Source organism: Haemaphysalis longicornis, unplaced genomic scaffold (assembly GCF_048455015.1).
Source record: "Haemaphysalis longicornis isolate Haplotype H1 unplaced genomic scaffold, Haemaphysalis longicornis Haplotype H1 scaffold_4, whole genome shotgun sequence".
Classification (NCBI taxonomy): Eukaryota; Metazoa; Arthropoda; class Arachnida; order Ixodida; family Ixodidae; genus Haemaphysalis; species Haemaphysalis longicornis.
The window spans coordinates 188,782,673-188,806,139 of NW_027526361.1; the positions used below are offsets into that span (position 1 = coordinate 188,782,673).

The 23,467-nt window shown below is 51.7% G+C and overlaps 1 protein-coding gene across 1 annotated transcript in view; it reads right to left on the reverse strand.

Annotated features, from left to right (window-relative positions):
* LOC144179592 (sodium-coupled monocarboxylate transporter 2-like) overlaps positions 1 to 23,467 on the reverse strand; it is a 146,872-nt gene that overhangs the window by 70,801 nt on the left and 52,604 nt on the right. The window contains exon 7 of the mRNA XM_077708005.1: positions 15,084 to 15,157. Within this exon, the coding sequence (XP_077564131.1) occupies positions 15,084 to 15,157 (74 nt within the window). The remainder of the gene's footprint in view (positions 1 to 15,083; positions 15,158 to 23,467) is intronic.

Consider the following 23,467-nt stretch of genomic DNA (forward strand, 5'->3'; position numbering starts at 1 on the left):
CCTTCCATCCGAGCACATGGGAGGCAAATGAAATCAGCGTACTGGTTGGTTCCGACGCCTACTGGAAGGTGGCCACGGGCAGGGTGGACAGAATCAACGGAGACCTCACAGCGGTAGAAACAGTTCTAGGCTGGACCGTTCAAGGAAGGCTCGCTTCTACCGCCTGCCCTTTTACCAGTGCCATGTTCCTGTCGTGCACCTCACCCGGACATTTGGACTTTGACGCGTCCGCCATGTGGCGGCTGGATGCCATTGGCATTGATGACCCGAGTCACGAAAAGTCGCTGCAGGATAGCCCGATGGAAACGTTCGAGCGAAAAATCACCCGTATCGAAGGCCGGTACCAAGTACCGTTCATGATCCAGGCTCCTGGTTTACCTCCTGGCAGCGACAATCGTCAGCTCGCGGAGCACCGTCTGCGAACGCAACTGAACCGATTCCGGGAACAACCTGAGTTGCTCGAGCAGTATGACAGGGCAATTCGAGCATATTTTGACGAAAACCACGCGGAACGAGTTGCGGAACAGCAGCGTCCAGGCGATAACTTGTATTACATGCCACACCATGCCGTCATCCGAAAGGACGCAGTGACAACAAAACTCCGTGTAGTGTTCGACGCTTCTTCTTATACAGCCGGCCAGCCATGCCTAAACGACGTCCTTTGCAAGGGCATGAAGCTTGGGGTCGAAGTCGTTCAGCTGCTCATGACTTTTCGTTGTCACCCTGTTGTCATCGTCGCAGACATAAAAAAGGCGTACCTGCAGTTGCTGATTCGACCAGAAGATCGCGACGCGTTGAGATTCCTCTGGGTGGAACGACTGCCTACGTGAGATATTCCGGCGTCCCCCATTGTCACCTGGAGGATGACCCGTGTACCGTTTGGCGCGTCATCCAGCCCATTCCTCCTGGCTGCCACGATTCGCCACCATCTCCAGGCCTGTCGGGAGCAGTACCCGGAAACAGTAGCGCTGCTGGAAAGGGCATTCTACGTGGATGACCTCATAATTGGTGTACCTAGCGTCGAAAAGGCAATTCAAGTGTACGAGGAAGCTCGCAAAATATTCTCCGAGGCCGGAATGGAGATACGAAAATGGGCATCAAACTCACAGGAGCTCGGACATCAGTTTGTGCGGGACAACGTCGCAATCAAAAATGAAGCGGGAGACGCAATCAGGATGAAGGTGCTGGGAGTCCCATGGGAGCGTGCTGGAGACTGCATTTACCTGTCGACGAAAGACGCATCAGAATTTGCCGCAGCCAATCCGTCAACCAAGCGCACCGTGCTGCAGACGTTTGCGAGGATGTATGATCCCTTGGGATACTTTGCACCATTCACCGTAACGGCCAAGCTTGTGTTCCAGGACCTCTGGAAAAAGAGCCGCTCATGGGATGAACGCCTTCCAGATGACGAACAAGTGCGATGCAACAGCTGGTGCGCCCAATTAACAGAGTTGAATGAGGTCCATGTTCCACGGTTCATGTTCTCGCACTCGTTCGATGTGGAGGGTTCAATCGAGATCCACGCTTTTTGCGATGCAAGCCCGCGAGCTTACGGCGTTTCTCTATACGTCCGAAAGCTGGGTGACAATGGCCTATATGACACCAGATTGTTAATTAGCAAGAGCCGAGTCGCCCCTATCAGGCCCATCTCCCTGCCTCGGCTAGAGCTTCTTGCCTGCGTTATTGGAGCACGACTCGTACGTTATGCCAAAACAACTGCAATTCTGGAAGACTCCCCCGTCAGTTTGTGGACGGACTCTCTTGTCGCGCTGCACTGGATTACTAGCGCCGCCACAAAGCGTGATCAGTTCGTAGAACACCGCGTGGCCGAAATACGACGACTAACTGCTCCTACAGACTGGAACCATTGCAGCGGGAAAGACAACACGGCAGATTTAGTCACACGAGGTATATCGGCGGCGGCTCTTCTGCACTCAACCCAATGGTGGCACGGACCTTCGTGGCTCCTAGGTCCAAAACAGGAGTTCCCTGAAACGCAGATTGATCATGTTGACCCGAAGGAGCTCGCAGTGTCACAGGAAACTTTGGTTTGCCCTTGCGATGTCACAAAGCACGAACAGCTGCTGACCGTAGAGAATTACAGCACCCTCAGGCGCCTTTTGCGGGTCACGGCCTGGATTCAACGTTTCCTGCAAAATGCCCAGCGGCGAGGGCCATCAGTAAGCGGTCCCCTCACAGCAACTGAGATAATGAAGGCTGAACGCTACTGGATGCGGCAAGTACAGCTGGAGTTATTCAGAACTGAAGTACGCGCACTGTCAGTCGGTCAGACCGTTCCTTCTACATCAGCGGTGCTTCGACTTTCACCCTTCATGGATGACGAAGGTCTGCTCCGCGTAGGAGGCCGATTACACAAATTGAATGCCAGCATCGACGTCAAGCACCCGATTCTGCTACCTGCGCTGCACAAGTTTACGTACCTCATCGTTCTGGCGGCCCATCAGCACACTCTGCACGGTGGAGTCGAAGCCACGCTCACGGAGACGCGAGAACGGTTCTGGATTGTGAAGGGACGCCAAACCGTCAAAAGGGTGCTGGCCCAATGTCTGACGTGCAGACGCCAGAGGCTGACTGCCCAAACTGCACCGTTTGCTCCATTGCCAAGCGACAGAATCACGGCAGCACACCCGTTCTCTGTGGCAGGCCTAGATTTCTGTGGACCACTCTACGTACGTGGAAAAGCTCCCCCGGCAAAAGCCTACATTTTATTATTTTCATGTGCTGTCTCTCGTGCCATACATTTGGAGCTGACGTCGGATATGACAGCGGCTACCACGCTACTGGCTTTCCGTCGGTTCGTGTCAAGACGCGGCATACCGAACACTGTTTACTCTGACAACGCTCAGTCGTTTCATAGTTGCGCTCGAGCATTTAAGGCCGCTGCGTCAGCCCTTCAAGAATATGCGACTGGGCTCAATGTGCACTGGAAAGTCATCGTTGAGCGAGCCCCTTGGTGGGGTGGCTGGTGGGAGCGTCTCATTCGCTCCACCGAGGACGTTCTCAAGCGTTACCTTGGGCGCAGTAGCCTTACTGCCGAAGCTCTTTCCACCACCCTTTGCGAAGTGGAAGCTGTTATTAATAGCCGACCTCTAACCTACGTCGAAGACCACCCCGATGAAGGAGTGCCACTTACGCCTTCCTACTTCCTGACAGGTAGGCGTGCTCTCTGCATGCCCCAAGAGTTAGCGGTGACCGAGGCGTCGTCAACCCCAGCTGACCTACGGCGACGAGCACGCTACCATCAAAGGCTGACGGCTGAGTTGTGGCGCAGATGGAGGAACGCATACTTGATGTTACTGCGTTCGGCTCACAGCTGTCCCCAGGCTACTTCACCGCAGCTGAAGGTGGGCGACGTCGTAATAGTGCATGACGACAACGCTCCGCCAATGCAGTGGAAGCTGGGACGAGTGACAATGCTGCACCACGGCGTCGACGGCGTCGCTAGAGCGTGCTCGGTGCGGACAGCAACGGGTCACGTGACAAACCGTCCAGTGCAAAAACTATACCTGTTAGAATCAACCGCCTAATCATATTGGGCCCGCGGGAGGATGTAGAAAAGAAGGGCGAAGCGGGCGTGAGCACGCGCCACGATCATCATCGGGAGTTGTTCGAGGACAGCCAATAAAGAAACACGTATCGCTCCGTCTAGGGCTCTGGGCCGTGACTCGCGGTAGCTTCCGCGACATCTTTGGTGCCGAAACAAAAATATTGAGGAACTAGACCCGCGCCATGGCTCTGCTGAGAACACATCTGTTAATCCTCCTTCTCTTTTCTATCTAATGATGATGATCTGTACATTGGCAAGGGGGCTTCTTCCTTTTCCGCAACATCCTCCCGCCCGCGACAGTGATGCATCTACGGATAAAAAGACTTGAGTAGAAAAAACATGCAAAAAAAAATAAAACGATGGTCAGTCCAGCAGCCTGGTTTGAATCCGCCTAGCCGTTCGGTGACCGTTCGTCAGCAGCTTAGTTTTCCATCGGTGCTTTGTCATCCGATGGTGCTTTCTAATGACGGCCTTCGTTAGGATCGGCGATGAACGTACATCAGCACTCTGTTGTGTTGCAGGGAAGAAAATTCGGGCTGTCTCGCGCCCAGCTGGTCGTTCACATCGTCTTGGTCGGGATCGCACTTTCCTCGACCGAACCTCCCGTGTCTGAACACGACTTGTAAAGCTGGAGGAACTAGTTGCACTCCGCCTGACGGAAGTGGGTCGTAGCTTGGGGGAATGTCCACGAACTCTGCGTCTTGTCTTTAGTGTGGCAGTCCTTGTCCTTTTGCTGGGCTTGTCCCGAAGTCTTCGCTTCTTGCGCCGGTTCATGTCGGTGTTCATGGCATCAGTGTTCGTGATCAGATGCATTGAAACAAGGGGTTTCTGATGATCGGGATGGGACTCTGGAGGTTGTGTTAAGCGTTCTTCACTCTGTACAGAATCCATCCGTGATCCCAGCGTAGCATTTGTGGACGCGCTCAAGGTTTTTACTGGCAGTGGGATGATTTCCGCCGTTGCCGTATTCGTTGTTTGTAATGGGTCTTCGTACTCAGATACTTCATTACGGGAAGCTGTAGAGGTAATCAACGACCTACATGATGTTTGGACGGGTGCGACTTGAGTGGGTTCCAAATTCGTGACGCACTGCGTGATTATCTTTTTCCGCATCAAGCTCATCTTCGATATCTCATCAGTAAGCAGCCACTTCGCACTGAAAATCATATATAAGTACTTGTCAGATTCTTAGAATCCTTTTCGTAATCCTCAATATCTAGGAGATCTCGTATCTGTCTGTCAAGATTATTTATGTTTTCAAGCACTTCTGTAAGCGATTCGAGGAGGATTTTAAGCGTACTTATTCTCGGAGTTGGTGATTCTACAAGGTTGTCTGTTGTTCTGACGAGTTCGGTTATCTTAGCACGGAGAGTGTCCCTCAGCTCTTTCAGTTCACTCACGGCCTCCCTGTGCTCAGTAGGCTGAATGTCCACAGGGAGGGTCTTCTGTATACGGTGCTGCTGCTGGGCACTACCGGGTTCCCAGTGGTCGGTGCGGTGCGTCGAGCAGCCAGCCATGGGGGGCGCAGTTCGAGGGCAAGGCCCACGGGATGAGGACATCAAACAGTTTCCCGGGCCTCGCGTGCCTCGAAGTCGCTGTGCGCCGTCATCTCGTGTCCACCAGGTCGTTCCTCCCGGGTTTCACGGCACCAAAAATATGTAGACAAAGGGACGAGCCGCCGAGACCCCTCCGATGCTTCCTTTAATCCTATGAACTCATGATGATGATCATGGGCACGAGAGAGTCAGAGCTAGTTCTTTTACAACATTTACATCGTAGCTGTGTATGCTAGTGCAAATCACCTGCCTGTCCGAGAGCAGAAAGTCCTCAGAAGCATGAAGTGCGCATGGGTGAAAGAAACTGGGCGCGAGCGACTCAGTGCCACAAAGGGAAGCGGAACGTCGGGGGCACTCGTGCGGAAACGAGCAATGGCGACGTGCTTGTGGCGAAGTTGGTCATCTACAAGGGGAAAGAGAACACACGTACTCGTAGCGAAGTGCATGTTGGTACGAGGAAGGACGCCGCGAGCAGCGTCGGGAGAACGAGGGAGCGTTTGTGCCGTCGAATGTAACCATCGCCGTCAGAGCGATAGCAGCGTCGGGAAGAGAACGAGGGAGCGCCCGTGCCGTCGAATGTAACAGTCGGCATCAAAGCGATAGCCGCGCCGGGAAGAGAACGAACGAGGGAACGCCTATGCCGTCGAATGTAACCGTCGCCGTCAGAGCGGTAGCAGCGTCAGGAAGTGAACGAGGGAGCGCCTGTTCCTTCGAATGTAACCGTCGCCGTCGGAGCGATGAAGAGGCCCGGAAGGGAGACTTGGCTGCGGCGCCTGAAGGCCAGAATACATGCAGCGAAGTTTCACGGCGAAGTTCACGCGGCGGAAAATATTTCGCGGCGGGATGTCATATGGAGCGAAGGAAGACACGCTCTATACGACATCACGCAGCGTGGAGTGAAGACCCATGGAGCGAAGACACGCCGCCCCCCACCGCGTCGCTTCTGGGTTGCTTTCAGTGTGCCGAACTGAACATGGATGCCAAGAATCAACGACGGCGTTCAGTAAATGGACACAGTGAAGGAGCTTCCTGCTTGTGGTGTATGTTGTTCGACGATTCTGAATGAGTCAGGGGCGTTTCTTTTGATGAAATAGTTGCTTTCAGTTCTCAGTAGTGCCAACGGCATTGAAAAAAAAAAACAATCCCGCGGAGAACCGAACCGACCTCCACATCATGAAGCAAGCATTTTAGCTCTGCTCCACATCATCAGATTGTGCCTTCATGGAAAATGCAAAGTTCAAAGGAGACAGGACCAAACCGAGCTCGTACACAAGTCACCGTCCCGTCAGTGCTGCACAAATTAAAAATGCAGGCAGTGCAATTTGAGCTAGAGCAGCGGGTAGAAGAAACTATGATACTAGGGGAACTTTAAAATGGGTTTCGAAAGGACAGAATACTAGATGACAACCTATTTGTAGTAAGCCAATGCATAGAGGTGGCGAAGATGCAAAACCCAACCTTAGTGGTTAGCATTTATGGACATTAAATCGGCATATGATAAAGTAGACAGGTAGCGGCTATGGAATATGAATATCCTGGAGTACGAGGTAATGGGGGCAGAATTTACTAACCTACTCAGGGAACTTTATCGGTGAACCAAGTACAAATAGTATGGGAGGGGGTAACATACCAAATGCCCGTATACACCTACAAGGGTTTGAAACAAGGATGTGGTCTCTCTCCACTGCTGTTCATGATCTACACGGCGGGGTTAGAAAGGAGGCTAGAGGCCAGTACGCCGGCATTCAAATTATCATACATAAAAATGGGCAAGTGGCTGAAAAACGGGTTCCATGAATTATGTGTGCACACGACATGCTGTTTCTGGTGGACATCTGGATAGGTATGCAGGCCTTGAGGGGTAAGCGGTGCAGAAGCGATGCACTTGCGGAGAAAAATCGGGCGTCATGGTCTTCAGCGATGACACGAACACACAAAAAAACACTACTGCAGAAAGTAGAAATACCAGAGGGAAAATATTAAAAATATTTAGGAGGATGGCTCAACAATGGCGGAGACTACACGCATGCGCATGAGGCCCACCTTAAAGCGAAAGGAGGACGGAACGCGGCTACAACGCAGCATACAGCACTGTGGGGCTACAACAAATACGAGGTGGTAAGGGGAGCCTGGAAAGAAGTTATGTTACCAGAATTGACTTCCGGAAATGCAGTTCTCTGCATGAAACCACAGACCCAAGCAGTCCTGAACGTAAATCAGAGGGCGGTACAGAAAAACTGCGAACGAAGCGGTACAGGGGGATATTGGCTGGTCGTCCTTCGATTCAAGGAAGGCGCAAAGAAAGATAAAGTTTGAAGAGTGACTTCGTGACATGGAGGACGAAAATGGGCCGCGAGAGTGGTTAAGTACCTGTATATGAGGAGCATGGGCATGCGATGGAGACGGAAGGGAAGACAGCTGGCCAAGCGTTACGGAAAGTAGGTAAGGGAAAGTGGGGCATACACAGCAGCTAAATAGCAGGTTAAGGCAGCACAGGGAAACTAGACAGGGAAACTAGAAAGAAGGGAGGAAGGTTTCTATGGCAATACGAGAGACAGTGCATTGGTATTTGAAGCATTTACGGGGGCCTGAGAACCCGCACGGCTATCGACATGCCTATCTAGAGGGCTATCTACTTAAAGCAGGATGAAACATCTGTATGCTGCGGCAGAGATCGGGAAACCAGAGGTCATTATGTCAGGGACTGCACAGAGATACGACCGTCTCGGGGCGATAGGGTAATTACTTTGGCGGGGGCTTTGGAATTTTGGGTGATAGGGAGCCTCAACTTCAGGGCCATACAGGTGACGAAGAGATGGCTGGAATGGTGGTGGAGGAAAAGTGGGCAAGAGATCGGTACGCTGGGGGAACAGCGGGGGAAGAAAAAAAGGGGGCGCGATCGGAGTTTAGAGCTGGGGTTGGGGAAGCCGTGGGGGAGGCAAAGTGATTAGGTTAGCTAAGAGTAGGGCAAGTAAGTGGAATAAAACAGGCAAGTAGGTTTCTGGCAACCAACGTCCCGATTCAACGGGAGAGTCACTAATCATCATCATCATTATCAGCAGCAGCATTTCATACTAGACAATCAATACACCCGGATTGCTGTTTCTAGCTTTTGTCTTATTTGAGAAGCCCTCACCCTGATACCGTTTGTTCCTCACGGGCCGTTCTTGAAGACGGGCCCCATTTTGCTGTTAATACAAGTAATGTAGCGAAGCTGCATTTATTTTACCTAATAAAAGCTATCTTACAAGCCTTTCTAGGCGACACAAGACACGGCAGTTTGGTCGGGACCACGAGTCGGGACTGTGTTGCGCTTGGGGCTTGAGCTATCAGAATTGCGGGGACTTCACTCAATGCAACCTCATTTTCCTAGAACGATCTCTAATTTACGATCCGTTTTTTAGCTCGAGTACCGCGAGGCGAGCGTATACGCCTATCAAACTCTTTTGCTTTCAAAGGCTTCCACAGTGGCTGTCAGACAGCGCTCTGTACATGCCATGGGGGGTGGGGGGGTTGATTTGTTCCTTAAGGGGCCCTGAAAGGCGTTTTGAGCACACTAAATGAACTAGCGCAATCGTTAGATTGGGTCGTCAACGTCATCTGTGCCAAGTATTACTCTTTTACGCGCAGCGGAAAGCTCACCATTTTCTTGCAAAGTTTGTCGCTTTTTTCTCACCCTTCCCTTCGTGTTTTTGGACGCCGCCATCTTCACATGTCTACGTCATCGATTCCCAGATGTTCGTCATGAGCTAGACATCCTGCTATTGGGCGACTTTTTCACGCACTTCCGGCAAAGAGATGAGTCATCTGCTCAGCGTCGGCTCGCCGGCTGATCAGCCAGCGTAGTGCACACAAAATACAAGTTAGCCTGAATGGGAGTTTCTTGGCTGGAATACGTCTTTTAAACTCCTCAGGACAGGCGGCCTGCTCCCACGTGTGGCAGTATGATGGTGGAAAAACTGCCGGTTTACACCGGGGGCCACAAGCCGTCATAAATAAGCGCATTTACCACGGTTGTACCTCTTCACAAAACGCAGTATCTGGCTGTGATTCAAACTCGCAAGCAGAATGAAAACTGTCCGAACTCTGGACGGCTGTTAGGTGTTTTTGTTAGGCTGTGTCTGTGGCTTACTGGCAAGCGAGGGTGAAGTTGGCCTGTCAAACGTCGCAGGGCGGACGCTTTTCTTGAGAAGTAGGTGTGGTGCCAGCCGCGCCTGCTACGAGGAGGGTGATTGCCGCGTGCCGCCGGCGATTAATTGCGTTCACTGGAAAGGGAGAAGGTCGGGGCCCCCTGGGAGCTCTCCGTACGCTAGGCGCGTGTAACTATAACCAGCAAACGCCATTCGAGGGAGCATTCTGTAGAGTCGACAGATGACTGCTTATTTTATTTATATTTTTTTTTGAAGGGGGGCACGCGCAGGCGTCACACCGACCGAAATTTTTCCTAAACTTTCGGTGAGGGGAGAAAGGGGCATTGCGGGGGGTAAAACCTGAAGCTCGTTCCCAGAACACTACACGCAAGGAAAAGAGGGAAAGGAAGCATTTTGAGAAGTTGGTCGCCACAAGGGTCGCGCACCTTTTTGAACAGCAGAACACTTTGTGTTGACGAACTAGTGAGCGCAGATGTCTCGGACAGAAGTGCAATTTTGCGTAGCTTTAAACAAACATTCAGAAATTACGGAAAGTTGGACACAAGAGTGACAAGTTCAGCGTCTTTAGAGTGCCGTTTCTTTTTTTTTTTTTTTTCAGGTCAGATGCCCAATATGCTTATGTATTTGTTACCGCAGATTTAAAGCGTTTTGCTATCCCTCTAATGAATGTGCTGCTGTGGCTTCCAGAAGAACGTGCCAGGGGGTGCGGCAACGTCATTGTTTGGGAGGCAGGTGCAAGCAAACAGCGCACCGACGACATGCTGACCTCATTGTTTGCAAATGGCTTAAATTTTTTTCGTTGAGGAGTGTTGTAGTAAATAAAGTTCTTACCAAGATACCTTGTGTTCTCGATGTAGGTGTTTTGTTGATTCAGTGTTTTTATTGTCTTATTAACGTGTTCACACGTATATCGCATTCATGTAATTTTTATGAAATAAATTGACTGTGCAGAAAACAAACTTTTTACGTTTCGCCATTCAACGTTTGAAGCGGAAAAAGACTAGAAATTACGTGATCCCCAACGAAAAATAAAAATGCGGCCTGTGCCCTTATTAAGAACTCCCAAATGCAGTAATAAATTCCACTGCAGCGCAGATATATGAAGCGCACAAAAACACACAAAAAAAACCTCGAATGCAGATCAACACTGCTCCTAATGCGCCCCCTGAAAACTCCCAGTTGGAGGAAACAATACACTCCCAATGGTACCCCTGGAAACCCCCATTGTAGTGGCAGTAAAATGAAATTCCATGAGTGAAACTTAAGCGCAAAATTTTTCACAGGGACGAGAAAGGGAACGACACAGGCGCTTACTATCAACTGAAAGTTTTAATGAAAACGAAACACATATATACCACCCCCAGACTGAACAACCCAGCACGTGTGCCCTTCGCACATGCGTACGGCCGTACAAGAGAACCGCCCCAACCCCTTCCCTTTTCTCTTCTCCTTTCCCTCATCCTCTACCCCCTCTCCTTGAGAAGTTGCACTTCTTTATCTAAAATACTCAGTGACGGGTGACTTATGCAATCGGGACCCTTAATCCGGATGTGAAAGGCTTCTGCAAGTTCCCTGGTGGCACGGTCTCTGGGCTTAAAAACTACTATCGTGTCCGTGAAGAGTGGCTGACAACGTGGCTGAAAACCGCATTTTGAACAGTGCTGAGCCAGGTGTGTGTAGGGCTTTCCTTTCGAAGAGGAATGATGCTCCCTCAGGCGTACATTAAGACAGCGGCCGGTCTGGCCGACGTACACCCGGCCACATGACATGGGAATGCAGTACATGACATGGGAATGCAGTGTTCCGTTTTCATTAAAACTTTCAGTTGATAGTAAGCGCCTGTGTCGTTCCCTTTCTCGTCCCTGTGAAAAATTTTGCGCTTAAGTTTCACTCATGGAATTTGCGAACCAACTAGCTCGCCTCTCCATTTTGCTTCAGTAAAATGAAACTCCCATATGCTACTGAAAAAACTGCCGAAATAATGGGAGTAAGGCGAAACTCCCATTCGAAGGAGTTTTGAAAACTCCGAATTGGTACTGAGTTATGACACAAGCCATTTACTCCCATTCCGGCTTATTTGTGTTCTGTGTGTGCCGGAGTGCTTGGACATTTTACGACAAACGAAACAAGTGTAAACAAACGCTTAACCATTTGTATTGAATGCAACACGGCCACAACACGACACGGATATTCTCTTACCTGAGTACGTTCCATAAAGAAAGCGTTGAAGCCCCGTGGCACTTCTTTCGTGCAATCGCAGAGAACGCCCTGAGCCGAATGCCCGGGTTTGACGCACACATTTTATTCAACTTCAAAATAATCCAGACATGCGTTTCGAACGAACACAACGTTACGACATGCGTTGCAAGTGTGAACAGCGATTGACAGACGATGGGTTGCCTCCTCCTGCCCGTCGTAAATTCGGCACTCACCTCGCGCGCGGTTTGCGGGGACGACCAGCAAGTCACTTAACTCTGGCGCACAAGCCGAGATGGCTGTTAGCCACGCACACTGCACATACCCCACGCGAGGTTGAGTCGTACGTCACTCGAGAAAGATAATCCAGACCATGGGAAGCATTATCCACCCGCAGAAGCACAGCGTCGCATTTCATCGCGAAACAAAGGCGTCCACAACACACACACCACCGCCTCCTGTAATGCCAAACGCATCTCGCACTTCCCAATGGGAGTGAGTGGTACGCCTGCAGTCCCCACATGTCGCGAGGTGGGGCCCCGAGCTGAACCGGGATCACGGAACCGTAACTGACTTCTAAAGCGGTTTGTGCCTTGTTGCCAAGGCAACCGATGTTTGTGATTGTCAAAGAAATGGCGGTCGCTCCAGCGCTAGAAAGCTCAGAGCCGCGGCGGAGCATAATTTGCCAACGTTGCCGCTCTCCACCACGCGTCGCCCCATGCTGACTTGGTCACATGATTGAAGCGTTTTGTGCACGGGTTCTGTATCGGTTTAAAATGTCTTTTTCACATGCCGCGAGCAGGAATTACCACCGCCGCAATATAAGACAGGGCACCAGCGGGGCCACATCTGATACGGCGCTTTTTGGATAAACAGTGCGCGGTGCATCAAAGAGAACGAGCGCAAGATCCTCCTCGTGCGGCTGCGAGTTCGCCGCCGATAAAAAGTCATGTGCCACCGATAGCATTTGCCACAACGTACACCGCGAAAGGGCAAGACCAGGCCGCCGCACACATGCGGCCAGATTTTTCGTTCGCTTTTCCAGCCTTGAGCAAAGTGCAGGATTCACGGTGTCAACAAAGCTTGCCCGTAGCAGACGACAGTCTCAGCAGCGCAGTAGCGGAAGTACGTCACCGCTGGGGAGCGCAGCATCATGGGAGGGAAGGCTTGCGCCCCGTCAACAGCGGATAGTAGTTGAAAAGAGGAGGAAACGCGGCGCGCCGATAATGCGCGGTTTTTGATTTACGATTTCTCAGCTAATACTCATCGCTTTAACAAACTTCTTGCGGGAGGATATTGCAAATACATTGCTTTATCTGGTTACATGTACATCCATGCATCGGTGGAAGGTATTTCAGGACCCCTTTAGGTTTGCCGGTTCACCGCGGACGAATGTCGCTCACCTACAATTTGATCGGCGGCGGAAGACGATTCTTTCCGCCACCGCGCGTCGTTTGTCAACACTCTCCATGTATTGTGGTCTTTACGCCAGCGTCAACGTTGCTTTGATCCGACCGAGCGAGGAAGAAGAAGAACGCGACGCACTGCACGAAAGGTGGCGTAGATACGGGGCGACGCAGCCGTTGTTGTGGTTGTTTCACGTCTTTGTTTCCCTTAAATTGCCCCTGGCGGGCTTCTGTGCCCGAAAGAAACAAATCCAAAATGTGTTTTACGTGTAGTCGCTCTGTGTTACCGTCGCGCGCCAATATAGATTCGATGGTCAACCACCTTCACAGAGGCCGGTCTGTTTTGCTGATAACACTCCTCCCTTAGCCGCAACGCTTGCCGCAGCGCAGCCGGCTAGAATGACGCCTGCTTTTCGCTCGGAAAGTTTCTATTTAAGTTGGGTTTAAGGGGACCACCGGGTGGTGAACTTAAGTTTGAGAGAAAGAGGGAGATAAACGTTTCATTTCTTGCGAGGAGGATACGACCTGTTGCCTTGTTGCCGCTCTCCACCACGCGTCGCCCCATGCTGAATTGGTCACATGATTGAAGCGTTTTGTGCACGGGTTCTGTATCGGTTTAAAATGTCTTTTTCACATGCCGCGAGCAGGAATTACCACCGCCGCAATATAAGACCCGGCACCAGCGGGGCCACATCTGATACGGCGCTTTTTGGATAAACAGTGCGCGGTGCATCAAAGAGAACGAGCGCAAGATCCTCCTCGTGCGGCTGCGAGTTCGCCGCCGATAAAAAGTCATGTGCCACCGATAGCATTTGCCACAACGTACACCGCGAAAGGGCAAGACCAGGCCGCCGCACACATGCGGCCAGATTTTTCGTTCGCTTTTCCAGCCTTGAGCAAAGTGCAGGATTCATGGTGTCAACAAAGCTTGCCCGTAGCAGACGACAGTCTGAGCAGCGCAGTAGCGGAAGTACGTCACCGCTGGGGAGCGCAGCATCATGGGAGGGAAGGCTCGCGCCCCGTCAACAGCGGATAGTAGTTGAAAAGAGGAGGAAACGCGGAGCGACGATAATGCGCGGTTTTTGATTTACGATTTCTCAGCTAATACTCATCGCTTTAACAAACTTCTTGCGGGAGGATATTGCAAATACATTGCTTTATCTGGTTACATGTACATCCATGCATCGGTGGAAGGTATTTCAGGACCCCTTTAGGTTTGCCGGTTCACCGCGGACGAATGTCGCTTACCTACAATGTGATCGGCGGCGGAAGACGATTCTTTCCGCCACCGCGCGTCGTTTGTCAACACTCTCCATGTATTGTGGCCTTTACGCCAGCGTCAACGTTGCTTTGATCCGACCGAGCGAGGAAGAAGAAGAACGCGACGCACTGCACGAAAGGTGGCGTAGATACGGGGCGACGCAGCCGTTGTTGTGGTTGTTTCACGTCTTTGTTTCCCTTAAATTGCCCCTGGGGGGCTTCTGTGCCCGAAAGAAACAAATCTAAAATGTGTTTTACGTGTAGTCGCTCTGTGTTACCGTCGCGCGCCAATATAGTTTCGATGGTCAACCACCTTCACAGAGGCCGGTCTGTTTTGCTGATAACACTCCTCCCTTAGCCGCAACGCTTGCCGCAGCGCAGCCGGCTAGAATGACGCCTGCTTTTCGCTCGGAAAGTTTCTATTTAAGTTGGGTTTAAGGGGACCACCGGGTGGTGAACTTAAGTTTGAGAGAAAGAGGGAGATAAACGTTTCATTCCTTGCGAGGAGGATACGACCTGTTGAGCCACCGAAGGGCTATTTATTGTGTTGGCTTGAGCCCTGTCGACTAGGACGCGCTGAGAGTGCATCCGAGCGCGTGGTAGCAGACCGCCAGGAGCTTAGGTGTTGGCTTAGGGGAGAGGGTGCCTGCCGGGGCAATGACAGATGGCGTGGGGTGTATCTAAGTAGTCGACGCAGTGTGCTCATGCGGAATGGGAAAGAGGAGCGCTCATATGTGGGTAAGGGTCGCCAAGTTTGAGGCGATGCCGAATTCGAGCAGAGGATATACATAACGTGCAGTGTGCCCAACTTAAGGATACAAGCAGACTCAATAAAAATAGTGCGGTTCACCTCATGAGACTAAGACTCAAAAACTTGAGTTAGTTTAATGAGTAATTTGAGCTGAAAGTGAGATAGATCATTTGACATACACAAATAAGTACCTACTCGAAAAACTCCAGCAGTCCTTGCTTGCCCGTGACGGCGAAAACTGCGCCGACCCCACCAGCCATCATAGAGCCCTGTATGAAGCGGTGACACAAGAAAAAAGGAAAGACGACGCGTAACGTCACATTTTTCTTTTAACAAGTGAAAGCATTCATACGATTAGCATTCAAACTGGTCCCCCCTTCCATTCGCCTCTGAATTTCGAGACATTTGGAGTGAAGTGGTAAAAGGTCAAAGGTTGTGGAGGAGCAACGGCAGTGGAAGATTTTGTGGAACGGCAGTGGAAGATGCTGTATTTCTTTATGAAACACAACTGTGCAGTTCTCAGGGAACCAACACCTTTACCCCAGCCGGCCACAATAGAACTCCTTCACGCAAGATCCGCAACTCCACACGGCCATCCTCGCTCATAAATCCCACCCGACACAACTGCACCGCATCAGCCAAACCATCCTCCAAACCTTCGTCGCAGTCATCTCGACTCGCCCCACAAGCCCGAGGGTATAAATCCCCGACATCGAGAGCCCGCCGAACATACCTCGACAAAATTGGATGCCCCTCACCCAGACTCACTCAAAAAATATTGTCACGAAGACAAAGACGACGCAGTTGTCTTCAAGAAAAACAAGTTTTAGTGGAGCGAGCTTGTGCTCCCCTAACAACAAAAAAATACACAGGCGGCGAAGCAGCAGTCAACAAAGTGACGTGCGGAAGCGAGCGTTGGCGAGTCCAATACCGTGGCATCTGCTTTACAGCCTTTTTATCTTTCGGCGCGCGTGGTTCTCGAACCGTCGATTTACATCCAGAACTTTGTAGATCAAAGGACATTATTATAGGCTGGTGGCGTTAGTTCGATACACTCTCACTATCAAAGGAGACAACACGTGCGGCATAAAAAATGGAACGCGCGCATCACTTGCGCCACGGTTAACACAGATAACGCAGCCCGGTGCCGCCGGCTGGCGAAAGTATAAACAAACAAACCAAATGCATGGTTCGCAGCAATAGACTTATCCATAACGGACTCACTGACACTCACGCTCGCCACTCTGCACTCACTACTCACACTCACTCGTGCTCACGCTCGCCCCTGGGGCATCGCTACTCGCACTCCCTTCCGCTTACGCTCAGCACTCGCACTAACTCGCACTCACGCTCACCACTCCGCCCTCACTACTGTTGGGAATGACTATCCCACCGCTGGTACCACTGTTGGGATTGACTATCCCACCGCAGCCTCCAACTGTTGCGACTGGCCACCCGAGCGCAGTCACCGGTGTAGCGATGTTGCCTTGCTCCGTCCGCTATCGACGCGGCGCAGAGCAGAGCGAAGAAGTTCTCGAGCCGACGAAAACTTGAAGTAACATTTATATACAGTATTTACAGGGTAAGCAAACGTTACATAACTCGCACAAAGGCGACAGCACCCTTTTCGCTCGGTGCTTCCGAAGAGACTGGCGCCGGAGAGAAGCCGCCGAGGAAAGCCGACGATGAGAGCCTCCGGGCTTCTTTTATAGCCCGGGAAGTTCGTTGTGGCCCCAAGAAGTTCGAAAAGCTCCAATCAGGGCTCTCGCTGCCTGAAGTGCGAATTCCGACGAATGGTAGCGAAGCGGTGAGTCAGCTGCGCCGCCAATGGGGAAAGGGAGAGCGATGCCGCCGCCGTCTCCGTGACCTCGCCTCCGGGCGTAGCGACATGCCCTTGTTTGGGTCGTTCTCCGCTGAGGGATTCGGCCGCGCCGCAGCGTTTCGAGATGCAGGAGTCGGCCGCGCCGCAGCGACGAAAGGGAGAGGCGTGACTCAGCCTCGCTGTCGGCGCGTCGCCTCGTGCAACCAGTGCAACGCCTTTGGGCCAGGCGCTCTGGCACAACAGCACCCCCGCCGCCAGATAATGCGCCGTGAAGACGAGCTGCCTCCACGTGGCTCGGATGCTGGGCGCGCTCGTTCGCCAGGCTCATCCAGGTACACCTCCAGTGCCCCAGGAAAAGGGCGACTCCACCAGGTCCCTCTCCATGAACGGGTACCGCCTGCCAGGTCCGGATCGCAGGTACCTCGCCGTGCTGCCCAGGTGTCTCGACCAGCTTCGTCTGGCTCTTCTGTTCTGTCCTCGGCCCCGGTGCTCATCGTTCTGGAGCTTGCAAAGAACCGACCGACAACAGGCAACACCCAGCGCAAGCAAGCACCCTCTGTCCTCTGTCAGAACACCAGACTCAAAACGTGACAAACTCTCCTAGCTAAGTGTCTATCCCAAATTTGGACCCTCTACACCAAGAGGCCCATGCGGGACGTAAAACTCTTAAAAGAAGAACTCGCACTAAGTGTAAAACGTAACACACGAACTTAAATGATAACTAAGGTTGATGACTTGAAATCACGCGGTGCGGAAATAATCAACTGAGGCAGCAAATGAGGGCAATAATTTTGCTCCCATCTACCTGCTACGCTAAAATCTGCTGACGAAAAAACGAAACGAAAGACACGGGGAGGACGAACGCAGCCATACCTAGAACGCACGGCTTAGTGTGTCTGAGTTAGCGTTTGCGGCTACATAGCACGCAAACTTCTGCACTGCCCTCACGACGCAGCCACATTCCTTTTCGGATGTACTGTACGCCTCTTCCCTGCAAGTTAGCTTGCGGCTTAAGTACAAAACTGGTCGTTCCCGGCCATTCGCATCCTCTTGGCATAGTACAGCTCCCATGCCACGATCGCTCGATCGCACTGAATAACGAACCTTTCGAAAAGTCGGGGACCGTTAGAACTGGCTCCTCGCTCAAGGCTCGTTTCAGCGCTCAAAACGCGTCCTCCTACTTTGTGTCCCATTCCACCTTAACTGGCTCAGTCGTTGTAAGAGAATCACTAACGGACTAGCCAGTGTGGAGTAATCTCTCACATACGCTTAGCCATATCCAGTCAAACCCGAAAAAGTCGTTATCTCAGACTTAGTCATTGGTCGGCGATAGCTTACGACTGCGGCTACTTCGATTTCGGACGGTCTGCGTCGGCCGCGCTACCACCGCCACATGCGCTAGATACGTCACTTCGGCGTATCCTATATGACACTGACTGTTTGACTGATAGGCCTGCTTCTTTGCGTCTGCTCAGTACAACTCGAAAGTTCTACTTGCTCCTACCCAGCGCGTACTCTGATAGGCCACGAAACACCGATCCATTAATTTCGATTCAAAAAGCAATACGGCTCGTGTTTAGTCCAAAACTGAACATGACGGGACGGACTGTCCGAACGGGGAAACGAAGAACGCAGCGTTACAACTAGCTCTTCCCCACAGGCTAGTTCCGTTATTCGAAACGCGTTCTCTTTCCGCGGTCATATACAAGCCTCGCAAAGCAGACGCCCGTAATCGCGTGCGGAGCTGACTTCAAGGCCAACATAGCGGCAAGCACGCATGCCTCGCAATCGCGTTTCCGCTCATAGCAGAAAGCTCTCAACTCCCGCTTTCGCCCTGAGCGCCTTCGTTCCACTGGAACAGGAATGCGGGTGAAAGTGCCCCACCTTGCTTTCAAGCAAGCCATTGAGAACTGGGGACAACGGAGAGTTCGCCTCGCAACGCGCGGCCACCTGGGTTTCCCCGCCGATGGGGATGGCGCAACCCGCTTCGGCCGACGGCGGCTCGATTAAAGCTACTGCCAGAGCTTTCGGTCCGCTCGCCGCTCGGCCTTCGTTGCTCGCTCGTCTCTCGTGTCCTGCTCGCAGGCTTAGCCACAACATCGCCCGCGTTAGAGCTCACACCCGAAGGAACACCTTCTGTTTCCGGGGGCTCTAGCGGCTTCGTTTGGCTAGCCTCGCCGTCCAAACTTTCACGAGAAACCTCGCTAGCTCGCGCACTGTGCGCGATCCTGTTGGAAGCCGTCTCTGAGGCCTCTTGTGATTCTGAGCGTTCTGCCGAGATCGTTGAACCCGAGACCGACACATGAACACGATCAGCGGACCCGCACGGCCCTCTATCGGACGTCTCAGAAAGTGCGTTATCTACTTTGGGTACGCCATTGCTCTCCGAGACGGCGGTACAGTCTCTGTCAAATTCATTCGCTACGAGCTCACCGGATTTCTCTGTCGGCCCTGTCGGCAGCGCTTCGACCTTGAGCTCGTCTTCGCGTAACCGCTCATCAGAAACCGGTGACAACGTTTCGTTCGTCTCGCCCGGCTGCGTTTCTCTACCGAAGGGTTTCACGCAACCCGCCTCAGCCGCTGGCGGTTCGACTAACCTACCGCGAGAGTTTTCGGTCGGCTCGCAGTTCGAGCTACATGGCTCGGCGTCCTTTCGCGTCTCGCTCGCTGGGGAAGAGTCAACATTCTCCGAGAGATTCCACGCTTGCGAACTGGTAAGTGCCTTGAACTGGCCACTGCTCGCGGACTCTGCGCGCGTTTCGAAATCTTTATTTCGAAGCGGCCTCTCTGCCTCCGCGCCGTTCCCGCTCTCTTGGCTCGCTTCTCTGGCCAAGAATACGAGTGCGGTCGCTTTCCGTTTGGCCTTGGACGCTCCGTCTTCCGGCCCTAACCTTTCCACAACGAACGGCGGCCGTTGGTCCTGACTTCTCGGACCGCTCGCCTGAACCGTTGGAGAAGCTACGCTAGGCGCCGGCGAGCCCTGCCGGAACTCTAACCGCTTCAACTCGAGCTGCCTTACGGCTTCCCATTCCTGCCTTTCGGCTTCTTCCCTGCGTTCCCGTCTTTCGGCTTCCTCCCTGCGTTTCCGACTTTCCGCCTCCTCGCGCTCACGGCGCTCCTTCTTTTCGGCTTCCTCGCGTTCGCGGAGCTCTTTCTTTTCGGCTTCCTCGCGTTCGCAGAGCTCTTTCTTTTCGGCTTCCTCGCGCTCCCGGCGCTCTTTGATATCAGCCCTGGCCTCATTGACTTCCTCAGCCGTTACTTTCTCCTTCCGCATGATCTCAAGGATCGCATGCTTCCGTTTCGCACGGCCTAAGTCAAGGCCCAGCTCCTCGCAAATTTCGATGAGTTCCTTCACTTTAAGGTCCTCCATAGTTTGCACTGGCCTCTTGCTGCTTACCCACGCTAGAATTCCCTTGCCGTACCTATACTATCGAACTACTAGTAAGGCACGCGCAAGTAATTCTCTACGCTCTTTTGTTTACCTCTCGGCACTAGCTTTGGTTTCAAAACACTTTCTCTAGGCTTGAAACACGCAAAGCTACACACAGTGCTTCACACAGCCCTTCTCTAAACTACCATAACCTGTGCTAGAGAAGTCTGGAGAACTGAGAGAAAACGTCGAGCGCTTACCACATCAGGTAGTAGCCGTTGCCGGTCGATCCCGCAGCTGCCATCCACTGTTGGGAATGACTATCCCACCGCTGGTACCACTGTTGGGAATGACTATCCCACCGCAGCCTCCAACTGTTGCGACTGGCCACCCGAGCGCAGTCACCGGTGTAGCGATGTTGCCTTGCTCCGTCCGCTATCGACGCGGCGCAGAGCAGAGCGAAGAAGTTCTCGAGCCGACGAAAACTTGAAGTAACATTTATATACAGTATTTACAGGGTAAGCAAACGTTACATAACTCGCACAAAGGCGACAGCACCCTTTTCACTCGGTGCTTCCGAAGAGACTGGTGCCGGAGAGAAGCCGCCGAGGAAAGCCGACGATGAGAGCCTCCGGGCTTCTTTTATAGCCGGGGAAGTTTGTTGTGGCCCCAAGAAGTTCGAAAAGCTCCAATCAGGGCTCTCGCTGCCTGAAGTTCGAATTGCGACGAATGGTAGCGAAGCGGTGAGTCAGCTGCGCCGCCAATGGGGAAAGGGAGAGCGATGCCGCCGCCGTCTCCGTGACCTCGCCTCCGGGCGTAGCGACATGCCCTTGTTTGGGTCGTTCTCCGCTGAGGGATTCGGCCGCGCCGCAGCGTTTCGAGATGCAGGAGTCGGCCGCGCCGCAGCGACGAAAGGGAGAGGCGTGACTCAGCCTCGCTGTCGGCGCGTCGCCTCGTTCAACCAGTGCAACGCCTTTGGGCCAGGCGCTCTGTCACAACACTACACGCACTCACCCGCGCTCGCGCTCGCCCCTCGAGCCTTACTACTCGCACTCACTCGCACTCATGATCGCCACTCCACCTTCACCAATCGCCCTCATTCGCACTCACGCTCACCCCTCGTCGTCACCAATCTCACTCACTCCCGCTCCCACTCACCACTCGCATTCGCCACTTACACTTCGTCGCACTCGCACTCACCACTTGCAATGGCACCCTCACACTCATTTGCACTCACCCCTCACTTCGTCCACTCATACGCACTCTCCCCTCCCATCCCCCACTCACACTTACTCACAACCACCACTAATTCGCATTCCAACTCACTTTGTTTCTTTACGGCACGCGATTATTAGCTTCGCTTTGTTTGTAAACCAAATGAATCGCTCCATTTTGCGGAGAATTTCAATGTGGCTCTATTGGCACCGGCCCCACAATGATACCGTTACGTGAAGCGAGAAAAAAATTCGGTGTTTTAAAATAGAAGCTTCATATTCGCGATGAAGCATGCCCCGAAACAATCATTAACTCCGAACAACTTGACCAAACAGAAAAAAGAATAAAAACCTCAGTGTTACGAGAAGTCTTTGTGGAACTGTTCGACAATCACAGATTCGCGCTCATCAAGTTGAATGACATGTCGTTTATGAAACCCTTCCCAGGATGCAGTGTGTCTATTGTGTATTCGCTGCTTTAATTTCGCACATAGATTTACTGAAGCAAAAGTAGCAATGTGGTAAGGCCATATATAGGCAGAAAATACCGCTTCACTGCATACCGCTTGTTTATCGCGGTGGTGCCGGAATTTTCCTGGCACAGAAAGCACTCAGAAAATAAACTTCAACTTCAACTTCAACTTCAACTTCTGGCGCTGCCCGCCTATGATGTGAGTCTTATTCGCAGTGATTTTCTGTCAAGCACATATAACTTCTTCTTGTACCCCTTTCTAGCGGATTATTGCAATAAATTATTGCCGTTGTATTGCACGTCTCGGCAGTTGTCAAATGACTTGGTTGGCTGTGTTCATAAATTTAGTTCGGGCGAGGTCGCGGGCTCGTTTTCCGGCCGCGGCGGCCGTTTTCTGATGAAGGCGAAAAGTAAAAACGTCCGTGTGTACGAGATTTCGGTGCACGTTAAAGACCCCCAGGTAGTCCAAATTAATCCGGAGCCCTCCACTATAGCGCGCCTCGTCGCCTGGGTTGCGTCGGCGCTTTAAACCCTATAATCAATAAATCAAATTTAGTTCTGTTATATCGACTTGGCAGGATAATTATCAGGTTTATCTCACTGCCTCTTGTGCGTTCACTACACAAATAATCAGACTTATAGGTGTTTTGCACACACGTAGCAGCAAATCTAAAACAGTAGAACATAAACGCAGATGCATGAACAACAGATATCTCACATTCGGCTAAAAATACGCCTGAGTGACTGGAATCCGGCTCGTTTTGTGCTCAACAGTCAATTGTTTGTCTGTGATGCATTGCTGCGGTTAGGCAAGCTAACAGCTATGACGACTTCCAAGTGCTCTCCTTAATTTTATTCTGTACTTTTATGCAGCTGCGATAAAGTAGCTGAGGCGTTATTCTACTGCGCCTTAGTGACAGCAGACAGAAAAAGACAACGCCGAAACTTTCAGGTACATCTAGACGGGCTGTCTCTTTAGGTGAAAGGGCAAGCATTGTGTTTTTGCATCATTTAGGTATTACCCCATCCACAATCCTGACTCATTCAACGAGTTTTTTTTTTATAAAAAATCGGAAAGTTTAACTCTAAAAAAGGTGAAGGATAAACTCTGCCGCTTATAACATCGTGCATCGCATGGCATGAGTATGTGTCAGCAGACGGTGGTTCATGCTGTGAGCATTGCGGGAGAGGTGCCGTCTGGAAATGCAGACGAACCATCGAGTGTTCAACAGGCTAATCATGATGCAACGCACCAAGTTTCACGGGTCTTCCGGCCGGAAACGGTGAAATGGACTTCTTACGGTGCCTCCACACCCGATGACTGGACGCCAAAAATGTTTGCTGCACTGATTGCAGTGGACTCACTGACAATGCACCTGCATGCGTGTTTGTGGTTTCAGTCTTACTTTTTTTTCATGTAGAAGCCACCTAGAAAACTCCCGTTATTCAATACGAGGACTGTCCTTACAGGTGTCAAGCGTATGCTCTGTGTGGTAGGTGTTTTTTTGAAGAAGTAACTGCTTTATTTGGTCTCTACCTTCGTGGCGAACTGAAATCTCCTAAATCGTGGGTACAGCTTTAGATTTGTGCACATAAATGCCAGAGGAAATTATTTATTATCGCTAACTGAAACTACTATTGGCGAAAAATAAATTCAATAAACATGTTCAAATAAATTCAAGCCAGTAGGGCAGCAACGTC